General features: G+C 35.5%; 1 protein-coding gene across 1 annotated transcript in view; it reads left to right on the plus strand.

Annotated features, from left to right (window-relative positions):
* The window catches only part of NDUFS4 (NADH dehydrogenase (ubiquinone) Fe-S protein 4, 18kDa (NADH-coenzyme Q reductase)), a 28,308-nt gene that overhangs the window by 593 nt on the left and 7,098 nt on the right, over positions 1–20,617 (plus strand). Inside the window, exons 2-3 of the mRNA XM_010005391.1 lie at positions 519–610; positions 19,699–19,871. Of these exons, the coding sequence (XP_010003693.1) occupies positions 519–610; positions 19,699–19,871 (265 nt within the window). The remainder of the gene's footprint in view (positions 1–518; positions 611–19,698; positions 19,872–20,617) is intronic.

Here is a 20,617-nt window from a genome sequence, read left to right on the forward strand (position 1 = left end):
TAGGGTTTTTTTGGTGGTTTGGTTTTTTTTTTTTTTTTTTTTTTTTTTTTTTTTTTTTGTGGATTGTTTGTTTTCTTAAAAATTTGTTAATATACTGTTGTTGAAATGTAGAACTGGAGGTTTACCATTACAAATAGAGTTAAGATTTTTTTCATCTGATGCCATCGTTTTAAGGATCAGAGTTCTAGAATGTTTGCAGCAGCCATGTATTTTTTTGTCTGTTCGTGACAAACCAGCTACTGTACATTCATATAGAGCAGTACAGTCCTTGCCACGGGCAGTCTCTCTGTGACAGAGAGCCTGTAGGCTGACATAAAGTGCAGCCTGTTGTGAACTGCTAAGTGGGAGTCTGCCAAAAACTCAGCAGACAGAACTAATTGGGGAGAAAAAGGATTTTTGTGCCCTCATCTCTCCCTCTTCAATTTTTTTTACAAGACGGATATTGTTAAAGTAACTTGTTTATGTAAGATTTGTCTGCCTCTATTTTCTCATTGCATGAATCATTTTTTAACTTCAAGTCTTGCACCGCAGGTCACTGAGCACTTCCACATGGCGGCTGGCACAAGACCAAACTCGAGACACGCAACTCATCACAGTTGATGAAAAATTGGTAAGGGTTTTCTACTGCTTACTGCTATGATACAGCCTTCAGGGTTATTTCTGCACAATAGGCATTCAGTATGGTATTCTGTGTTCTTCTAGGAAAGCCATATAAATGTGAACTACAAAGCAACAATCCTTCATACATTTTTAAAAGAGGAACATTAGTAAAACATAAGTATGTGTAGGAAATAAGGCCTTTAAAGTGTTAAGCAGTATAAAGTGATGAGTACCTTGTTTATTATTTTTATTCTGTTGTTGCCAAGTACCTATATGAAGTTTGTTCTTATTGAAATCTGGGTGTATGTAATAAAATTATACACAATTTGCCAGCTTCCTGGAATTATCTTCATGAGGACCTATCTTGCTAAAGAAACTGCATAAAAAAGCGTCATGCGAGGTTATTGTTCCTATGCACATATACTGTAGCTTTTGAATATGCATGAAGGTTAGATTACAACTAGGAACAAATGCGTAACATTCTTCTGCTAATCTGCAGCAGATCAGAAATTTGGCAATCTTTTCTTGCAAGTTCTCCCATAATGTGTGGTCTGTTACTCTAGATGCAACCTGACACTTATGTTTACACTATTCAGTAGTATAATTTTTGTAAGACTTCTGTGGGGAATATGTCACAGCAGAAGCATACTTTTCATTGATTTTCATATCACTTTTGAATCTTCAGGGGAAAAAAATTTCCATCATACATACCAGACAGTTCCTATTGTAGGTACTTTCTTGTATCCCTGAAGCTATATTAACTACTTAAGAAGTATTTTTCATTGGTGTTTATAAACTGAACATTTGTAATGATAACTACAAGTTGAGACAGCTGATGTTTAATAGTCTATTGGAAAAAAATACACCTACTTTAACAACTTTTTAGGGCTTTTTTCCTTGTGCACTGTGATACGGATCTAACAATAATAATTACAGGTTAAAAAAAATCAGTTATTTTGTAAACCTTCTTTTAATTTGAAAACTAAAAGTATAATTTTAAGTTTAAAAATTAGGGAAAAATTAATACTCTGTTCTAGCAAACATGAATTGCAACTCTAATTACATAACTTAGGATTCAGGAAATTTCATTCCCTGTGTGTATGAGTTCATGGGTCATTATGTGAATAAGATTCATCAAGTCAATAGACCTTAATTTACCCAAACATATTATAGGTTGCATTTGATTATTGTAGAATCATACTTCAACATTAAAGAAAAAAAACACAGAGTTTTTATAAAGCCTTAATTTACAGTATAGTATTTCCCTATTGCAAACTCAGGTGCTAGATACATAGATTTGAAAGAGACTACTGTGTGAAGACAGACCCACAAAATAAATACTTTTCAGTCTTTCCATTTTGTATTTAAATATACATTATCCTAAGTTAGGGCTGTACATTACTGTCTCTAGCTATCAGAGCTTGTTCTTTGAGTTGAGTTAAAATTATTCTAATTTGAAATTGTAAATTTATTGTAAGTGAAGTGGTTATTTCTAATGTCATGTGTTCTGATCAGCTAGAAAATGTTCATATCATAGTTGCTGGGGCAGTTTTGGTTTTTTTTGAGATCTGATAGTTGCAGCCATTGAATTTTTTTTTTTAATACTAAAACATAAAATGTAACTAAATTATTATTTTATGCTCAGTTCTTTCATGTATTAGATTAGTAGCAGACTGAATATTTTCCTACAATAGTGTGCATGTAGGAGCACATTGTAGATGCACAAATCTCTTCCAGATTACTGTAGGGCCTAAAGCAAAATTGTGTAAAAGTAAGGGTTATTTTAAATTTTTCACATGTAGATTTACTGAAGTTTTTGAAGTTTCCATAGTGCCATAAAATATCCAATAATTGTTGTTCAATTAATGGGCAAAAATTTGTATCTCATTTGCAAGTGAAGGCACCACAAAGAGGTTTGATGTGGTTTTTAAGTCTTTCAAACTAATGGAAAAAAAGAGTACTGTATTAACTTATTTTAGGTTGTTGCAATGTATTTCCTAATTTTAAGCAAGATTAATTACAAACCATTAACACTCATTTAACGCATTATGTTAATTTTCTGGTCTTTAAATAATGTTGCTAAGCATAATAAAACTATTCTTTCCATGCAAGTTGTAATTAAGCTGTATTCCAGAAGTCAGTGTTTAACTTTTAATTAAAAAAGACACCTCCCCTTGTGTAACCAAGATGTATGGTGCCAGATATATGCATCTTACTGTTAGAAATCATTAAATCATTTTTTTGATGGATTTATTGGCCTTGACATACCTTTTTCTTTATTTTTAGTAAATCCTGACATCACCTTGTAGGTAGATTTTACATGCATATCAAAATGAATTAAGTAAAAGGAAATGGAAAATGCAATATGATTATCCTTGTTTGCCCTGTTTCTCCTGTAACTTACTTGGAAACTGAACTCTTCTGTGAGTTGATGTTTACAGGGCTAGTAAAGCAACACTGTGTTTATTGAAAATTTTTAACTACGGTGTTGAATTGATCTATTTCCAATGCCTCTGTAGAACTTGTGTTTGTATGCATACGCGCATACAAATGCATGTTCTAGTGTATGCTAGAACTTGATCAAAACGGATTATTTTGAATTATCTGAAAGTCCCGTTTGGTTCTGTAAGTACTAAAATTCCTTGTCTTGAGAAGCACAAATGAGATAGAACAGATTGTTAAGCAGTAAGTCACCTTCTTACTGCAGCCCAGTATGTGTTGAATACAATAGAAATATGAGTTCTAATCCAATATTAGTAAGTACTTTAGTTTAGAACATACTCATTTTTCATACCAGAAAAAAGTGAGACTCTTAAATGTAAAATGTGTTAAATGTTCAGCTTATTTAGAACACATCCAACAAATCATATCCTTGTCTCTGTTATGATTTGTTTTCAGTTACTATTGAATAAAATAACTTCTAACAAACAGTTAAACCCAAAGAAAATAATGTACAAACCAAACAAAGCTAAACAGCAATGTACTTCTTGCATCACATTGTGAATCTCTGGCCACCAATTAGGTCATGTTCCAAGAGTCTGGACAAATAGCTGGGTGAAAAGTAGACTCTCAAGACCCTGCTTCCATTAGGAAATTTGGGCTATAGAGGACAAAGGCTGTAGGCAGCAGTTCTCCCTCAGGTGATGTTCCAAATGATTTAACTGTTTGTATGTATGGAATAACCTAGGTTTAGTCATCATTATAAAAAGATTAGATAGTTTTGCCGAAAATGGGGGTTTAAACTATTTTAAATTACTGTGATTTATTTCAGTCATTTTAAGTGGGGTGCATCAGTACTCTTGGTTGTAGCTATAAGCCGTCTAGTTCAGCATGTGTGCTTTAAGTGGACTTCCCAGTCAGTGCTGGTAATGCTAAATTGCTAGATGTCTAGCCTGGTGTTCCTACAGGCTAAGTACTTTTGTGAAAGTTGGTGGTTTTGATTGCAGTGTACCTACTACATTACCCCCAAGTACTTGCCAATAAAAGGACTTTTGTAGTGGTTAAATTGTAATACCATTGTGAGAGCATTTCAGAATTCAAACTGCCATAAAATATCTATTGCCTCTCTAAAGCAGAATATTATGCTGATAATCTGTGTGCTATAGCTCAGAGCAAAAACTTGCAAGAGCAATTGTAGAGTTTGGTCACTGGGGACTAGAATGTGCTAGAAACATTGCGGAACTGTGGTTAAGATCAGCTGTTAGTTGCAGCCATCTCACAGATGTTTTTTTTCTGTATCAGGCCAAGATGGAATAGAATGAGTTGCTACACAGAGTAAAGCATTCTAGAGCAGTGCTATCAAGTGCAGTTGAAATGGTACTAAAGGAGTTTTTGCAACGTTGTGAAAACACATAGGGATGGGCTCTATTACAAGCATGACAGGATAACTACAACAGTGCCATTGACATTTCAGCTTCTCTGCTGATTTTATCAATATTCTTAACCTTTTTTTTTCAGTAATGATTCAGAAGTCTCAGCATTGAACCTCAGCAGAAGGCCAGTTTCACTCAGATTTTAGACAAACTCTACAAAACTCACCACAGATAATTTGCATAAACCAAATTGGGCACAGAAAATATGAACCTGTTTTTGAGGATGAGCAGTTTGTACTTTTCAAATTATGTACAAGAGGAGTAGTAAATGCTGTATACTGCAGCAGCCTAGACCAAAGTTGATTAATAAGTGGTCTTAGTGAATGAGGGAAAGGATGTGGGTGTTGTTTACATCTGGACTTCAGTAAAGCCTTTGACATTTCTCACAGCATTCTCCTGAAGAAGCTGGCTGCTTATAGCTTGGATGGGTGTACTCTTCAGTGGATAAAAAACTGTCTGGGTGGCCAGGCCCTAATAGTTGTGAATGGAGTTAAATCTGGTTGGTGGCTGGTCACAAGTGGTATAGCCTCAGGGCTCCGTATTTGGGCCAGTTCTTTGTAGTATCTTCATCAGTGATCTGGATGAGGGAATCAGGTTCACCCTCAGGAAGTTTGCAGACAACAGTAAGTTAGGTGGGAGTGTTGATCTGCCTGAGGGTAGTGAAGCTCTACAGAACTGGGGTAGTTTAGTCTGGAGAAAAGGAGGCTGAGGGGAGTCCTTATTGGTCTCTACAAGTACCTGAAAGGAGGTTATAACCAGGTGCGTGGCAGTCTCTTCTCCCAAGTAAGAAGTGATAGGTTGAGAGGAAGTGGCCTTAAGTCACACCAGGGGAAGTTTCAATCAGATATTAGGAAAAATTTCTTCACTGAAAAGTGTTGTCAAGTACCGGAACGGGCTGCCCAGGGAAGTGGTTGAGTCATGCTTAGTTACGTGGTTTAATGGTGGCCTTGGCACTTTTAGGTTAGCAGTTGGACTTGATGATCATAAGGATCTTTTCTAACCTGTTTTTTTCTCTAATGCTATTAACCATTATGAAAACTATATCAGGAATCTTAGCAGCTTTCCCTTGCCTGTCCAGAGATGGTAATTGGTGTCTGTCCTAAGCTTTTATAACTGGATAATCAAGGAGTAGCAATGTATTAAAAGGATTCTCAGAGCATAAGCCTGTTCAGCAAAAAAGTTGTGGCAATGATCCAGTCCATTTTTCTAGAAGACTGCATTATTAGCAAACATCCCCCAGCGTTTTCAGGATTGAGTCTGTTTGTTCACCTTCATCCAGATCCTAGTTTTGGCTAGGCTTAGAAATTAGTGAGATTGTATAATCTTTGTTTTATGAGAGAAGCATAGACTTTGTTCTGATAGACAGAGGTAATACCGCAGCGCAAAACAAAATATACGAACAAGTGAAAAATAGCCTAGAATGATGAAACATCTACAAATCTCAAATCTGATAGTCTACAGTGCTGTGAAACAAAGTACAGCAAATGCAGCTTTAATGTGTATTTCAAAGTGTGATCATGGCTAGCAGCTTTTCCCAGTAACTGAGAGTATATAATAATACACTTTGCTGAAAAACAAAGCAGTAATGTGTCATAAAATTTTGTGTGAGACAGTGTGACATTGCATTTGAAGACTGTGTAGAGGAGCTGTTTTTGCAACACAGTGAAGAAAAACATTTGGCAAAGTATGCATTTATTAAAGACAGGCTTACTAGATTTCCTTTTCTTGAAACTACTATTCAGCCAAGAAGTCTCCGAGCATTACCACTGTGTTAGATAATAAGGATATAGTGGATGTTCTGTGTTTTAGTTTTTAAAAATGCTGTTAACCCTTTTTGGGCTATTCCTTGAGGGTGAGTTCAAGCAGTTCTTAAGGTAATGTAGTGGGATAAAAGAGTTTAGAATAATCTTTTCTTCATTTAATCCACTCTAGCTGCAGTATTTATTCAACTGATTGCCATAAAGGATTCAGTTCAGCATAGATTTCCTCTTTAGATAAGGAATGTAACTTAAAAATTTCTCTGTGCCTTGTATGTGTGGCTCTGTGAGAGGATGTTGTTATACTGAAAAGGGTACAAGGTGTAAGGATGGAAATCTGTGGGGACAACAAGAGTTACCCCTGCTACCTGTTCCCTTCCCTTAGCACCACATTTCTCTCTTACATGTTATATTCCTTCCATTTATTTTTTTCTCTCTATTAAATCATAAGCTTGCATTTTTGCTTTGGGATAATGAAAAACTAGTGAAAATGTACATTCAAGCCTATTAGGTAAAATGTGTTTCATGAAAGTGTTTTTGCCATCCCTTACTTTGCAATTATGTTTTGAGAAACAATTTCTAGCTTTGGCCTAAATGCCCTTGTGTATGAAGCCTGTGGTTTGAAGAAATAATTCTTCCATCATAGTTGTGCCAACTAAGGAGGTGACCAGCTTGTTTGAATTGTGTTGTACTTGGGGTTCAAGATAAAAGAATAGCTGTTTGCTGTTTTTTTATAAAATATTTAATACAGTGTGTCTTGTCCTCTTATTTCACTTCATGTGCAATACTTAGTGTTTAGTTTGCATTTGATCATCAGCAGTTGTGATGTTTGTCACTTAGTACTAGTTTCTAGTCCAGAAGGTGTTTAAGGTATAAAACCACATTCTAAAGTTATTTCAAAATTAAATGCATTCTTTCAGTAGAAATGGAATAAATATTCAAGAGGAGACTGTTGGCCAGTATACATACATACATATCTACTTTAATAAAAGTGTCTAATAGTGGACTTGCATACTGTTCAATATTTTCTTCTTTTTTTCCTGTTTCCTTTTTTTTTTCCTTTTTTCTCTCCCCTGCTCTTTCCCCCCACACACACATTGAAGACTAGGAAGTACTTCTCTGGTGAAGAAAAAAATATCTTGGAAAACTTTTCTGAAGTTTTTGGGGGTGGAGGTAAAGTTTCTTGCTTCATAGCCATCACACTAGTCTGCCAGAGCCTATATTTATTTCTAAACAGTGTGGGTGTTTTTAATGTTGTTTTAAATTTACATTATTTGACAGTTCCTTTTTTATAGTTTTGGCTGGTAGATGCATTTGTTCGTAAATACTGTACAAGTCCAAGTATAGGTGTGTGTGAATGGTCTGGAGGGCAAGACTTACGAAGAGCATCAAAGGGGACTGGGGATGTTCAATATGGAAAAAAAGAGTTTGAGAGAGGAGACCTTATCGCTTTCTACAACTACCTGGAAGGAGGTTGTAGCAAGGTGGGGGATGGTCTCCCTACAAATAAGGAACAGGACAAGAGGAAGTGGGCTCAAGTGGCCCCAGGGAAGGCCTACATTAGATATTAGGAGAAACTTACTCACTGGAAGGTTTATTAGACTCAGGAACAGGCTGCCCAGAGTGGTGTCTGAATCACCATCCCTGGAGGTGTTTAAAAGATGTGTAGTTGTAGTGCTTAGGAATATGGTTTAGCACTGAATTCTGTAGTCAGGTTGATTGTTGGTAGAACAGAACCAGAAAAATTCTGTGATTCTCTGTATAGTTATCAGATTATCTAGCTATGTACACATTTTCATTACTGTAAATGCCCTACATTCTGCTGTTTGCCAGTTTAATCTCTCTTTGCTTGGAATATTCTACCTCCTTTCCACCTGTGCTGCTTGCTACAACTTGTTTTTTTTAAGCAGTTGCAGTTCGATGAAGCTTGCAGTGGTTTAGAAAACCCAGTTCGCCGAGTACTGATAAAGAGCTTCTGTAAGAAGTCTGTGGGCAAGAAATTATTTGCCATGTTAAAGAACCTTACTGTAACTCTTAACAGTCCAAGTAAGGAAATTGCCATCACCTTTATCTGTCCTTCAATAGCAATAAATATTGCTATAGTATTGAATTTCAGCTTGAGATAATTTTTTTTTTCCATTTAGAAAACTACATATTTTGCAAGTAGTCCAGAACCTAAACCAAAGTGATACATAGTTGTATCAATGAGAGCAGTTGCACTATCATCAGTATGTAGGTTTGGTTTTAGGGTAGGGTAAAGGGTTTGGATTTCTTCCTCCACAAGCCTTTTCTTTTGGTGCTTGGTAGTGCTATCTCTGCTGGGCATTGGACAGAGGAGTGTCTGAGATGGAGGTTACACAACCTTCTAATATCTCCAGTGTCTGTTTTGTCTGGGCATCCTTCACGTAGCATTCTTGTGCAGAAATTTCAAGGCTTTAGTCTGGAGCACTGGGTCAAAGAATATGTCTCTTTGAAGAGTATGCAGGCAATTTTTTTTTGTTACATTGCATAGTATATAGTGTATAAGTTTCTATCAACGAATACTGGTTTTGAAGAGCTTGTTATGAGGCTGCTTAGAAAAAAAAAATAAAGTAGTTTTGTGCCATGTTTGGTTTGTCTGGCTTCCGAAGAGTTATTCAACATGCAAATACTTGTTTGGTTTTGTAAGTCTAAATATGTAAGTAGTGTTTCTAAACTGCTAGAATGAATAAAAATAAAGCATTTATATAGTCTAGCAATCAACAGGGGTAAGAAGCAACTTCAGTTTTGGAGCTGTTTTATAGTAATTTTTAATTCTTTAAACTAAATAGTATTTTCATGTTTTCAGTAAAAGATACCATTATCTGCAAAAAAAAAATACCACTATCTGAACCTTTTCTTCTGAACACTTCAGTTAGTATCCTCTATTGTGAAATATTTCAGTAGAAGATGTGAATCCTTCATGTCTTGTCAGGTATAGTGAATAAACAACTTGTGGAGTGCTTGCTTTTCTCTTCAATCAGATGTGCCTTTCTGTATTTTTATAGTATGTCTAAGATTTAAGCTACAATGCCTAATTTAAAAAGTTCTATGTACAGACTTGAAAGCTCTTTCTATTAATGAGGTTCTAGCTGAATCGTTTTATCAAGTCAGAATCCTTTAACATCTTGGCGATGCTGCAAGAGGGCTCGATGTTTCTTCATTGCTACCTCTTTCTACTCAGAAGATCAATCACGAAATGGAACCAAGTACTCTTCCAGTTCTTGATGTCTTGTCTGTGAAGTACCTTTGAACTGCTTTCATGGCTACTCTGTCAAATTAAGAATGTTATCCTGTGTGAAGTGGGGATATAGATTATGGAGACAGCATCTGATATTCAGATCCAGAGTTTGAATATGCAGTTTGGTTCTTGTGTTGTGAATCAGGCACTGTAGGGTAATTGCTGATTTCTTATGTATCTTTTTTGGCATACTCGGTTCTATTCACTCCCTAAAGCACATTGGTTTACGTTTAGTGCAAAAGAAGTCTGCTTGATGGAGAAATAACTTCTGTCCTATTATTTGGTAGTCTGAAAACTCCCATTAGCAAGTGAGGAAGAAGCTGAGCTATAAGGAAATTTTGCAAAACGCTGAAAATATGTACCAAATACAGATGTTATAATAGAAAATGTGATAATAATCTTGCAAATGCTTTTTTAAAAAATGGTGAGTAATTCTGATTACAAACATCTGAAGAAGTGGATAGTTTTCCCCTCCAGATTCATTTTATGGATGTGCACATATATTCATGTATAAAAATAAATTAGTGTTTTTCTAGATAGGCCAAGATCATAATCATAAGTAATACACTTTAAGTTTTTCACTGAGTAGCATGTTAATTAGGCAGAAGCTTTTTTAATGTTCAAGTTGTTGTCTGCACTAATATTTTATTGTTTAGTCTTCTGTTTTATATTATTTCTTAGGTGCTTTTTCTTACAACCATGTTTTTGTTGCCACGCCCACTTTATTTGAAAGCATTCTTGGGTCACCTAATTCTGGCTCTCTGATAAGTCAGAAGTCAAATATCTTCTGTAATGTCTGTTTGCAACACAAATTCTTAGTATTTTATCACTTAGTATTTTATCACTTCTTAGTAAATGCAATTGTATGTTGTACTCTCCTTTGATTTATTTTTTTTCCCCACAGTAATAGAAAACTAAAGGAATGATGTGGTGTATCAAGTTGAATTGCTGAATTTAATTGGTGACGGACTTCTCTTTGTTTTATCTTCCTGTAGAAGACCATGATTTCTGTCCTATGACTAACCTAAAAGGCTAAGCATGTGAAGGCCAAAGCATAAATTACAGGGATAGACTTCTTGTTAGAACAAGCTAAAAACAGTTTTTGAAGTAACCCTAATGCATTCTAGTTACGATTCAGTGTTTTAGAGAGCAATTCTAGAAAGATTCCTTTTTAACTAATATACATAATTTTAAAGAAACAATGTGTGTTTTATTGATGATGATGAAGCAGTTGAAGCCTCATCAACCTCTCCCATCTCCACTACGGAATAATGACTGTGTTTTAGAAGAAAACATTCTAAGACACCGCTAAAGCTTAAAAGCTGTATGCACTAATTAACAAAATGCAGTGAACATTTAAGCTGTTAATAGCCGCAACATCCCTGTTGCATAGATCTTCACTATGCTAACACTGCATAACAGTTCTCTATTGTGCATCTCTTTAATGAGGGTAACTGTGTCAGTTCTTTTCTTGCTTCGCTACCTGCTGTGTATGGAAATTATGTACACTATTTAGCACTTGCTTTCAACTTTTAAAGTCTATGCATATTACACAGAAGCATTACATCTTTCATTAGGGTAAGGAACAGCTTTTAACAGGTCTAGCTTACTTGTAATTTCTTAAATGCAACTTTTTTTCTGAAAAGGATGCACCAACAGGGATTTTGTTATAAATTTGCATTTCTTGATTGGGGATTTGCTTCTGTTTTTCTCCCTTATGTCTCACACCACTTGTTACTATGTGGCAGAGATCTGTTACAGAAAATGTTTTCTTTATAAGTGAAATGAAAAGAATAGAAAAGAATAGAGAACATGCATCACAATTAAGGTAAGCATTGGCTTACATAAACTCAGGATTTCTCAATATTGTTCTTAGTAGCAGACCATGCACTAGTGTGACAGATTGTTAAGTTAAACTTTTAATACACTACCTTTTGTTTTTTTCACCTCCATCTTTGCTTAATGTCTTTTTTTAATAAACAAAAGCCTAAACAGTTTGTTAATTTTTAACCCTTAAAGTTAGGTGATGTTCCACAGATCCCATTAAATAGGGAATTACTAGGTAGTTGGAAGGTGGCAGGAAGAGTACCAGAATTCACAATAAGAAATTAAAAAAATAAGAATTTAGTACTTTTTGCTCTAGCTGCCAGCCCAAGGCGATTGCTTGCTAGTTAAAACTGAATCCACAATGGATGTTTCATAGACTGTAGTGATAATCTTTATTACGACTTCATCATAGGAAATCTTACCAGAGTTCTCAACTCCTAAGACTTTGCCATACACCCAAATTTGAACTCAGCAGCTCATACCTTAGAATATTTGCTTTCTAGATTAGAATATTAATTGACCCAGGTGCTTCTGAATCATGGCAGCAATTGCAGAGCTCACGTGTAAGTAGTGTCCCAGTTCAGTGCCAGGCTTTGAATGTCATGCACACTTAGATCTAATGCAGCTTGAGCTGGTAAGGGAGCTTTCCACAAAACAGAAGAGGCATCCCAGCCACATGTTCAACACAGATTAGACTCCTTCTCCTCCAAAGGCTGAGGACTATGAAACAAGTGTTGCCTGTATTTGAAAACTACCTGGGCCTTATTTGTAAAACTTTTTAATGGCTACTTTAAAGGAAGCTTTGTTATGTTTTTAAATGGGCTTAAAACAGATTGTAACTATAAATTTTCTTGTTCCTGACAGAATTCTTGGAAAACAGTAACTCTATAAAATTCACTTAAGTCGTGTCCTTCTGATTTATTTTGTAAACACAGGTAACGTTCAATGAATGTTAAAAATAGGAACTTTACTAAAATGGCATCAGAAACACACAAAAAATACAAAAATTAATCCCAGTATTCCCAAGTAATGTGAATTTTGGTTGTCAGTTAAGATACAGAAAATGATACCTTGAGCTGCTGGTTGAAGCTTTGAGTGTCCATGATCAAAACTACATTTTATAGACTGTAAACTCAAGAGTAATATTTAATGTATAATTCACAAGAATTGAAGTATTCTCTGTAGCTCTACAAGCCAGTCTGCTTATTGTGACTCATGCTAGGAGTATAGCATAGATAATCAGAACTGCAAACAGAATAAATTTTGTCTGAAAAAATATGCTGCCACTGAACTGCAAATGAACTACAATATACTATCTATTTAATAATATATACAGAATTTAACTGATATGGGGAAAAAACACAAAACTGTATATTCTAGATGAGCTTTAGCTCCTAATACTTCCGTCGTCTGTCCCTTAAAGCTCCTTCCTACCTGAGTTTTTGTTTTCCAAGTGAGAAACAGTATCTGTAAGAACAATTGCTTTTACAGAGTGTTGCTGTAACTGTAAATCATTCTAAGAGGAATCAGATTATTTCAATGGTCCAGTTACTTTCTTTTTCTAAATGCAGGTAAACAAAAACCGACTCTCCTTTTATTTGAAAGATTACATCCTAAAAACTTACTGGCTTAGTGCCATTGTCTTATTCTTAACTAATTGATTTTTTGCATATTTTTTAATCTGAGGATTGTGAAGTTCTTGTACAATGCTTCAAAGCTGTGCACTGTAGAAAACTGTTTTTTAAAATACCTTGCAGATAATAAAAAAGCCAGCCAGTTCTCTGTGTGTAAGCAAAAGATTTACTTACATTTACTTCGAGTGTGTTTTAGAAAGTGTGTTCTCTAGGTCTTGCTGTGTTACAAGAAAAAGGACTTTACAAGATCTGCTGCAAGTAATTCAGATCCACCCTGTTCAAGACAAGCACACTTTTTATGATTTCCTCAATTTGAAGAATGTCATGACCACACTGAAATCTCTGATGACTACTATATCTGATTCTTCTTCACTTTAATTTCATGGCATTTACCCAGACAGCATTTACAAAACTAAAACATATTGTTACAATAAAAAATACATTATTAATAGTTAAATAATAGTTTTGTCTGCTCTTTGATTCTTTCTTGGCAGAAAAACTATACTGAGCATGAAATACCCGTCTGTGCTGAAATTGGGGCTTACATGTTTCAAATGCTTAATTTTTAAATTTCTAAATGTTTACCTGTCCTTCAAGAATGCAGGCTGAAGGATAGGTATTTTTTGTATGCTTTTCAAGAAAAGTCTCTCTCTGTTTTGAGGCTTGTCAGGGCACTGAGAGCTGAATTTTTTTTGTTATATTTTTAGTATAATGGGTTAAATTAACAAAAGCCCAACTCAGCAGCTTTTGCCATAACTCTACCATTAATAATGAAAATGATCTTTTACAACTTTTATGGGAGACAAATCTCAGTAAAAAATTTGGGAATGTAATGCAGGCTATCTAAGTAAAAATTTTTAAGATGTGAAGGAAGGGTTGATGAGCAGGAAGTTTTCTACTTCCTAGTGTGAAGTCATGTTCCAATATGTAGAGGCCACTTGGCATTTTTAGTAGTCCAGTCAATTATTTCTGTTTACTCTTTTGGTGTGTTCTCTCTGAACAAATCCAAGTGACAGTTCTTTATTAGTGGATGTGCTATGTAATGCCATCGTGTGTGTAGCATGTCATGCAAGCAGCATGGAATAATACTGAGCATGAAAAGGGAAAGTGGAGTGCCTTGTGCAGTAGGACGACAGCGAAGTTCCCAAGGAGTTTTTGCAACAACAACGAATGCATAGCGTTTGTTGTTGTTAGAGTAGCATATCCTCTCCTGTGAAATGCAAAATGATGAGTAGAGTTTGCTGAAATGAATAGCACTTGAAAATATTGGATTGGTTTGGATGCTGACATCTCCTCTGCACCATGGCAGTCAGTTGACTAAGAAGTATTACAATGGACTTAAGTTGATACTAGTGATGACAATTTCTGCCTCTGTAAGACTCATTTCTCAGCATATTCTTTTCTCTTTATCCAGTTTCATATTTTCTGCAAAGCTGGCTATGGAAGGAGTTTTTTCTTTAAAAAGAAGCTTTTGTGCAGTCATTATTATATTTGAATCCTGTTTCCTGTTTATAGTGTTTGGTTTTCTTTTTAAAAATATGATTCTTTCACTGCTTTTTGCAACTTACCTATTAACCATTCTGTAGGGTGGGAGAACACATTATGGATAATGCTGTGTTCACAGATCAGTGTGATAATGCAAAATGATTGTAAGGCCTGAAAGAAAACTGTTATGTGTGATACAGAGTTTCCCAAGGGCAAATGTTTTTTTCCCCCTTGCTGTGTCTGTAACTGTTAGATAAATGTTGTCTGACCACATTGGTTCATTCTGCTCCATTTTTCCACTTAAAATTTGCATAGTAGATTCTTTTCTCTCACATTTGTTTCAAAAATACTGTATTGAAGTGTAGAAACGTAAATGTTCTCATCCTGACTTACAGTCTATATAGCTGAGCACGCTAAATAAAAAGCTTCTTCCATGTCAGCTATTTTATATTATGCAATATGTTCTGTGCTTTGATGTAACAGCTCCTAAAGGAAGTGTATCTCAACATGAATTTATAGCAAAACTTTATGCACTTACTCTGGTTAAACATGTTGGGGCTGGGAATGAGAGAAACTTGTTGTAAACTCCTATAAAGTACAGAAAAATTCTACTTTCCCTCCTTTCTAACAAGTGTAAACTATTGAGGTTAAGTACGTGGGGCAACCGGAAGTAATTACTAAGGCCAGTGGCATTTTTTGTGGTTTAATAAAGGCAGAAGCTAATTATTCAGTTTTTATTTAAGTGAAATGATGCCAAAAAGGAGGTTCCTGCAGAGCAGCTGCACTCCTTCAGTGTTACCCTAATTTACCACAGACACAACTGTCACAAACAGAACTTTTAAACTTGATATATAGCCACGAAAGTAAGGAGGCCTTTGTCTGGAGTGCATGCAGAAGAACTCCTTTATACAAATCAACCGGCAGATGATGGACAATGATGAAAATTTGATTCTTTGAAGTCATAATGGTCATTGAAATGTGTGAAATTCTGGTATTGAAAAGAGAGCGGCTAGCAAGACTCTAAATCCTGGGTGGTTGCTGGAAGCTTGCTGGGAGGTTTTTCTGTGTTTTGACATCAACTTCCCATTGCTTGTTCCCCGTTTCCTTTATTTAAAAAAAAAAAAAAAAAAGAAAAAGAAAAAGGGGAGGGGTGCTGAACAGTAGATAGTTGTAGTGGTTATGTTTTTGCCTATCTGTGGAAATAAATGTGATAGGAGAGACATGACACCTTTATGCACACCTGACCCATCTATTCAAAGTCTCTTGTTTTCAGAGGTAACTTTCAATCATTTTGTCTCTTCCCCTTGAATTCCTGAGTTCCATTTCTTGTCCCCTTTGGAATATGTGCTATTAGTGAGGTACTTAAAACTTCTCATTTCCTTTAAAAGTCATCTTCATGCTAAATGCTTTCATTGACACTGCCTCTGTGATCCAGTTTTTATTGCTGCTGTATAGTACATGTATAATTTCTTGTTGCTCTTTCAAGAAGCTTTACCAGGCTTTCCACCATGACAATTGTTCTTAAATAGTGTTATAATAAAGACAAAATGTCCTCTTCATTTGTAAGCAATTGGATGTGATTTCTGGTGTTTAAAAATAGTAAGTCCCTCAGCTTATTCCAAGAGGCAAAATGACTCAAAATTAGTATTTTAAATTCGAAAAACATTCAGAGGTTTCTATCAAATCCTCCATGTATATTAAGAAAAACAGTGTCAGAATGCACCTTTTAGTTGACAGCTTGTGTTAAAAAAGTGAAACACTGTTAATTTTTAATAAAACAAACCTATATAGTTTACATCTCAATTCTTTTATATTGTCATCTTATTATTTAGGATTTTGAAAGCTGAACACCTCACTAGCATTTTACTGTGCTAATATAGCAAAATTCAGAAAGAAACACAAAAAAAAAAAAGAAAAAAGAAAAAAAAAAAGTTAGTAATGTGAAACCAGCTGTCAAAAACATCTTTGTTTTGGAAAGTTGGTTCACAGGTAGTTTCAATGAGAACTTGAACTCAGAACAAAGCACTGAAGACACAGTAAAGAGTTCAATCCAGTGCAGCATAGTTCTTTTCAAGTATTATATTGTTTTAATGGCATCTTGGAGCGGGAGCTTTAGCCCATTGAAATGTCGCTTAAAGGACAGGTTCTTCTGTCACTAGCTGGAGCTGTGTGGATGAAATGATCACAATAGAGTGTTGTAATGCATTTTAAAAGTGTGAGAAATCAGTTTGTCTAGACTAAGAGTGCGCCTACAGGGAATAGGAATTTTAGAGCTTCTGTGCTCTTTAGGTGTCAAGTATGTGATAGATGCCAAGCCTTTTTATTCCATATCTTTGGCAACTGCTCAGCTATGCTACAGTACCTTACATGTCTACAGCAAGCAAAAACAGTGATTTTATGTCAGCACAACTTGGGCGTCAGAAACCAGAAACTCATTGTCCTAACAACTGTCTGTTCAATTGCCGGCTTTAAAATGGGGAAGATATCAATAAACAATTGCTAGATTCCCAGAAGGCATGGAAAATTTAGATATAGTGAACCAACATATGAAGAGCTAGCAACACCATGTAGATATTTTAGTTTCTGAAAGTAGGCAGGTGTTATTTTTCACCTTGAAAGGATTTTTATGGGAAGAATCCTATAGCATTAGTGAAAGAACTTCAATTTGGAGTCAGCTGAATGCCCATAAGAACATGGCTTGAGGGGACTTATGGTTTTTCTGAGGTTTTGGTTTTATTTTCATCTAGATTAACAAGTCTAGGCATATTTTTTAGCTATAGTTACCTCTTAAAAGAGCATTTGCTGGTTTTTAATGTTCTTTTTAGACTGTGTTCTCTATGCACTTATGTGCTTGACAAGAGAAATTGTCTATGTCCATAATGTTGTTCAGCATAATACCTTGTTTTATTAACTCTACAGAATTCTGTAACAATTTAAAAAATATCTAACTCTGAAGTATCAAATTAATAACAGATGAGCTGTTGAAAATAATAATAGTAAAAATAAATTAAAAAATCATAATTGAGCTTTTTTAAGCATATATATTTGGAGGTATTAAGTGGCAACAAACTTGGAATTCTGCATGTAGTAGAATATTTAAGAGAGGAAAAGGAATTTTTCTGTGAATATTATCACATTTTCTTAATAGTCATGTTTGTTAAATACAGAAACAAAGGCTAATATAGTAGCCTTTTCCTGTAAACAGGCAAGCTGGAACACTGAAGCACCACCGAACTTTACTGCAGGTAAAAAACACTTTTTTTTAAACAAAGCACTTTGCCAATTCAAATAAGAAACTTTAAGCAATTTCCTCCTGAAACTGGTTTAAGCTACAGCAGTCAGAAATGCCAGTCTGCCAGGAGGTGTCTTACATACAGGTTGTAACATTCCAGTGACTTGTAGTGTTTCTTTTTCCTATCACTGCTAGATTAATATTAAAAATAAATATTACTTGGTTCTAATAAAAGCATTTATAATAGAATTGTTAAGATATTTTGACAGTTACTTTTAGGACTCTGAATAGAAGTGTCAGAAGTTGGAAAATTAGTGTGCATGCCTGTTTGTTTCCCCTGCTGTTCGAATTAAATACAAGTAAAATGCTTTAAACTTGTTTCTTTGTGTAGTTTTGAGGGACTGATCTCCTAAAAATTGTTTTCTGAAATAAAATGAGACTTGTATAATTTCAAAGGATGATCTGTTGTCAGCACCAAGAGCCTTTAAGTTTGCCACAAAACAAATCCCATAAAGTTAGTAGCTACAGACATGTAAAGCCACAGTGTTTTATTTAAACTTGTTTGTCTTTTAATTCAAGTAATGGCAGTACTTGTGAGGTCAGTTCAATATGCCTAGAGTTTTGCTGCACTTTTTTTTGACTTTTACCAGTTTACTCTTTGTTCCTGAAGAGAGGAGGGAAGGGGAGAGCAGGGAGGGGAGACCAAGGAGCTCCCATTGGCCTTTTAAGTATGTAAGGAAGGGGAATAGTTTAGCATCCTTAGAGATGGATTTGATGTTTGATTTCACTCCTTACTAGGGTGAACTGACAGGTTAATTTTATGTAATTGCTGTTTAGTTTTTAGCAAGGAAATTCAGTTTGATTGTATCAGATGCTGCTGAGGGTAATTTTTCATAGTAGATCTTGTAAGGTTTTTCCTTATTCTTTGCTAAAGCCAGTTAATGTTTTCTGGCTCGTTTTTGAACATTTAGTTTTTATCTATGTTATGTTTATTTGTTGAGGGATTACAAGTGCCAGGCCTTAGTAAAGAAAGGGCATCCTACTTCTGACTATATAAAATGTTACAAGCATGGGGTTGTGTTGTGTTTTTTTTCTTAACCTTTGGAATCTCCTGCATCCTTTTGTCTTTCATAAAAATACTGAAGTATGTTACCAGTACCAAATGTTCTGCCTTGATGGTGTTGGTCATAGACTGGACTTGATCTTAAAGGTCTTTTCCAGCCTTGGTGATTCTGTGTGACTTTGAATATCAACAGAAGACTTGACTATCGAAAGCTGATATTCATAGTTTGAAAAACAGTTAGGGAGTTGGTTTTGTGTAATACCTAATAGTTTGAGAAATAAGACAGTTGAATTCTAGTACCTGCTCTGCAGTCTCAAACAATCAATAGATTATTGTGGGAAAGTAACCTCCTGCCTCCTTCTTCATGCTAAGCATAGCTTCTTGAGTCAGCATGGATATTGGTGCCTCTTAATTATATACAGACTTAAGCCCCAGTGAAAGCACTTACACTGCAGTGTGTAGTTGACTGGCTAGGATTTTGATGAATAATCTTGTTCATACGAAGTTCAAGCTTCTAATGGTAATGTAAAATTTGGGGATTTGTTGATATTTCAGTCTGTGCTCTTAATATTTTCTTTAAAGGGAAGTATGGGTTTATGTATTTCCACATTTGTGATAGCTGGTGGAACTTGGAGCAGTCCTGATTTTGAAGCTGTGGTCAGAGGATGGGAGGCATTGTCATGTCCCTCTTTTGGCACCAGCTGTTGCGTAGCTGGGAGGTGAGCTGCTTCATGTAACTGATCCATGCAACAGCTAATTCAGCTGGGAGAGGCAGGAAGATAGCAGCCCCAACATGTCTCAGCTTTACTTTTATACAGCTGGACTCATAACACAGTTTTCTGCAGCTTTTTTTTTCTTTTTTGTAACTTAAAAATAGAGCATGAAATTTTCTAAAAAGCATAAGCACTATTATTTTACAGGCCTTTTAAGTGAACTCTTCTTTAACAAGTTCCATTGTGTTTTTCATAGGATATTGCTGCTTTAACTGGTGTTCCAGATGAGCACATCAAAACCAGAAAAGTTCACATTTTTGTTCCCACACGTAATGCAATGCAAGCAGGAGTTAACAACACAAAGAAATGGAAGATGGAATTTGATAACAGGGAGCGCTGGGAGAACCCTTTAATGGGCTGGGCTTCTACGTGAGTAGTTACTGAATTTGGAAATACTTTACTTCAATATTTGGCTCTTACTGGTCGTTTAAACTTGAAGTTTGAAGTGTCCTTTCTACTTAAAAATCTATTTGTATTTTAACAGTACTTACAGTAAGTGGTTTGGTTTGTTAGTCATATGAGTAATGATGTTTCAAAGCATTTTTAACTCACAACACCATGTCGTAGAGTTTGAAAAAAGTGTTAATAGCCATAAATTTCAGTAATTACATTTGCAATCATTTTAGTGTATGGCAGCATCAGAGAAAGAGGTTTATATTTGTTACTGGAAGTTGTAAATCCTTCTCAGCTCTCAGTTGCATCTTTTAAATTTAGCTAGACAAAACAGCAATACTCACCTCTCCTCTACTTGCTCTGACACCTCAATATCTCTCTCTTGAATTGAAGTGCCCAAAACTGGACACAATACTCCAGGTGTGGCCTCACCAGTGCCGAGTCCGGGGGGACAATCACCTCTCTACTTCTGCTAGTCAGACTATTTCTAATACAAGCCAGGATGCCATTGGTTGTCTTGGCCTCCTGGGAACACTGTTGGCTCACATTCAGCCACTTGTCAATGAGAACCCCCAGGTCTTCTCTGCCAGACACTTTCCAGCCACACTTCCCCAAGCCTGTAGCATTGCATGGGGTTGTTGTGCAGGACCTGGCACTTGGCCTTCTTGAAGCATTACATTAACATAACATTAACATTAGCCAAACAATCTAATCTATCCAAG

This window comes from Chaetura pelagica, unplaced genomic scaffold, assembly GCF_000747805.2.
Source record: "Chaetura pelagica isolate M959 unplaced genomic scaffold, ChaPel_1.0 scaffold37, whole genome shotgun sequence".
Taxonomy (NCBI): Eukaryota; Metazoa; Chordata; class Aves; order Apodiformes; family Apodidae; genus Chaetura; species Chaetura pelagica.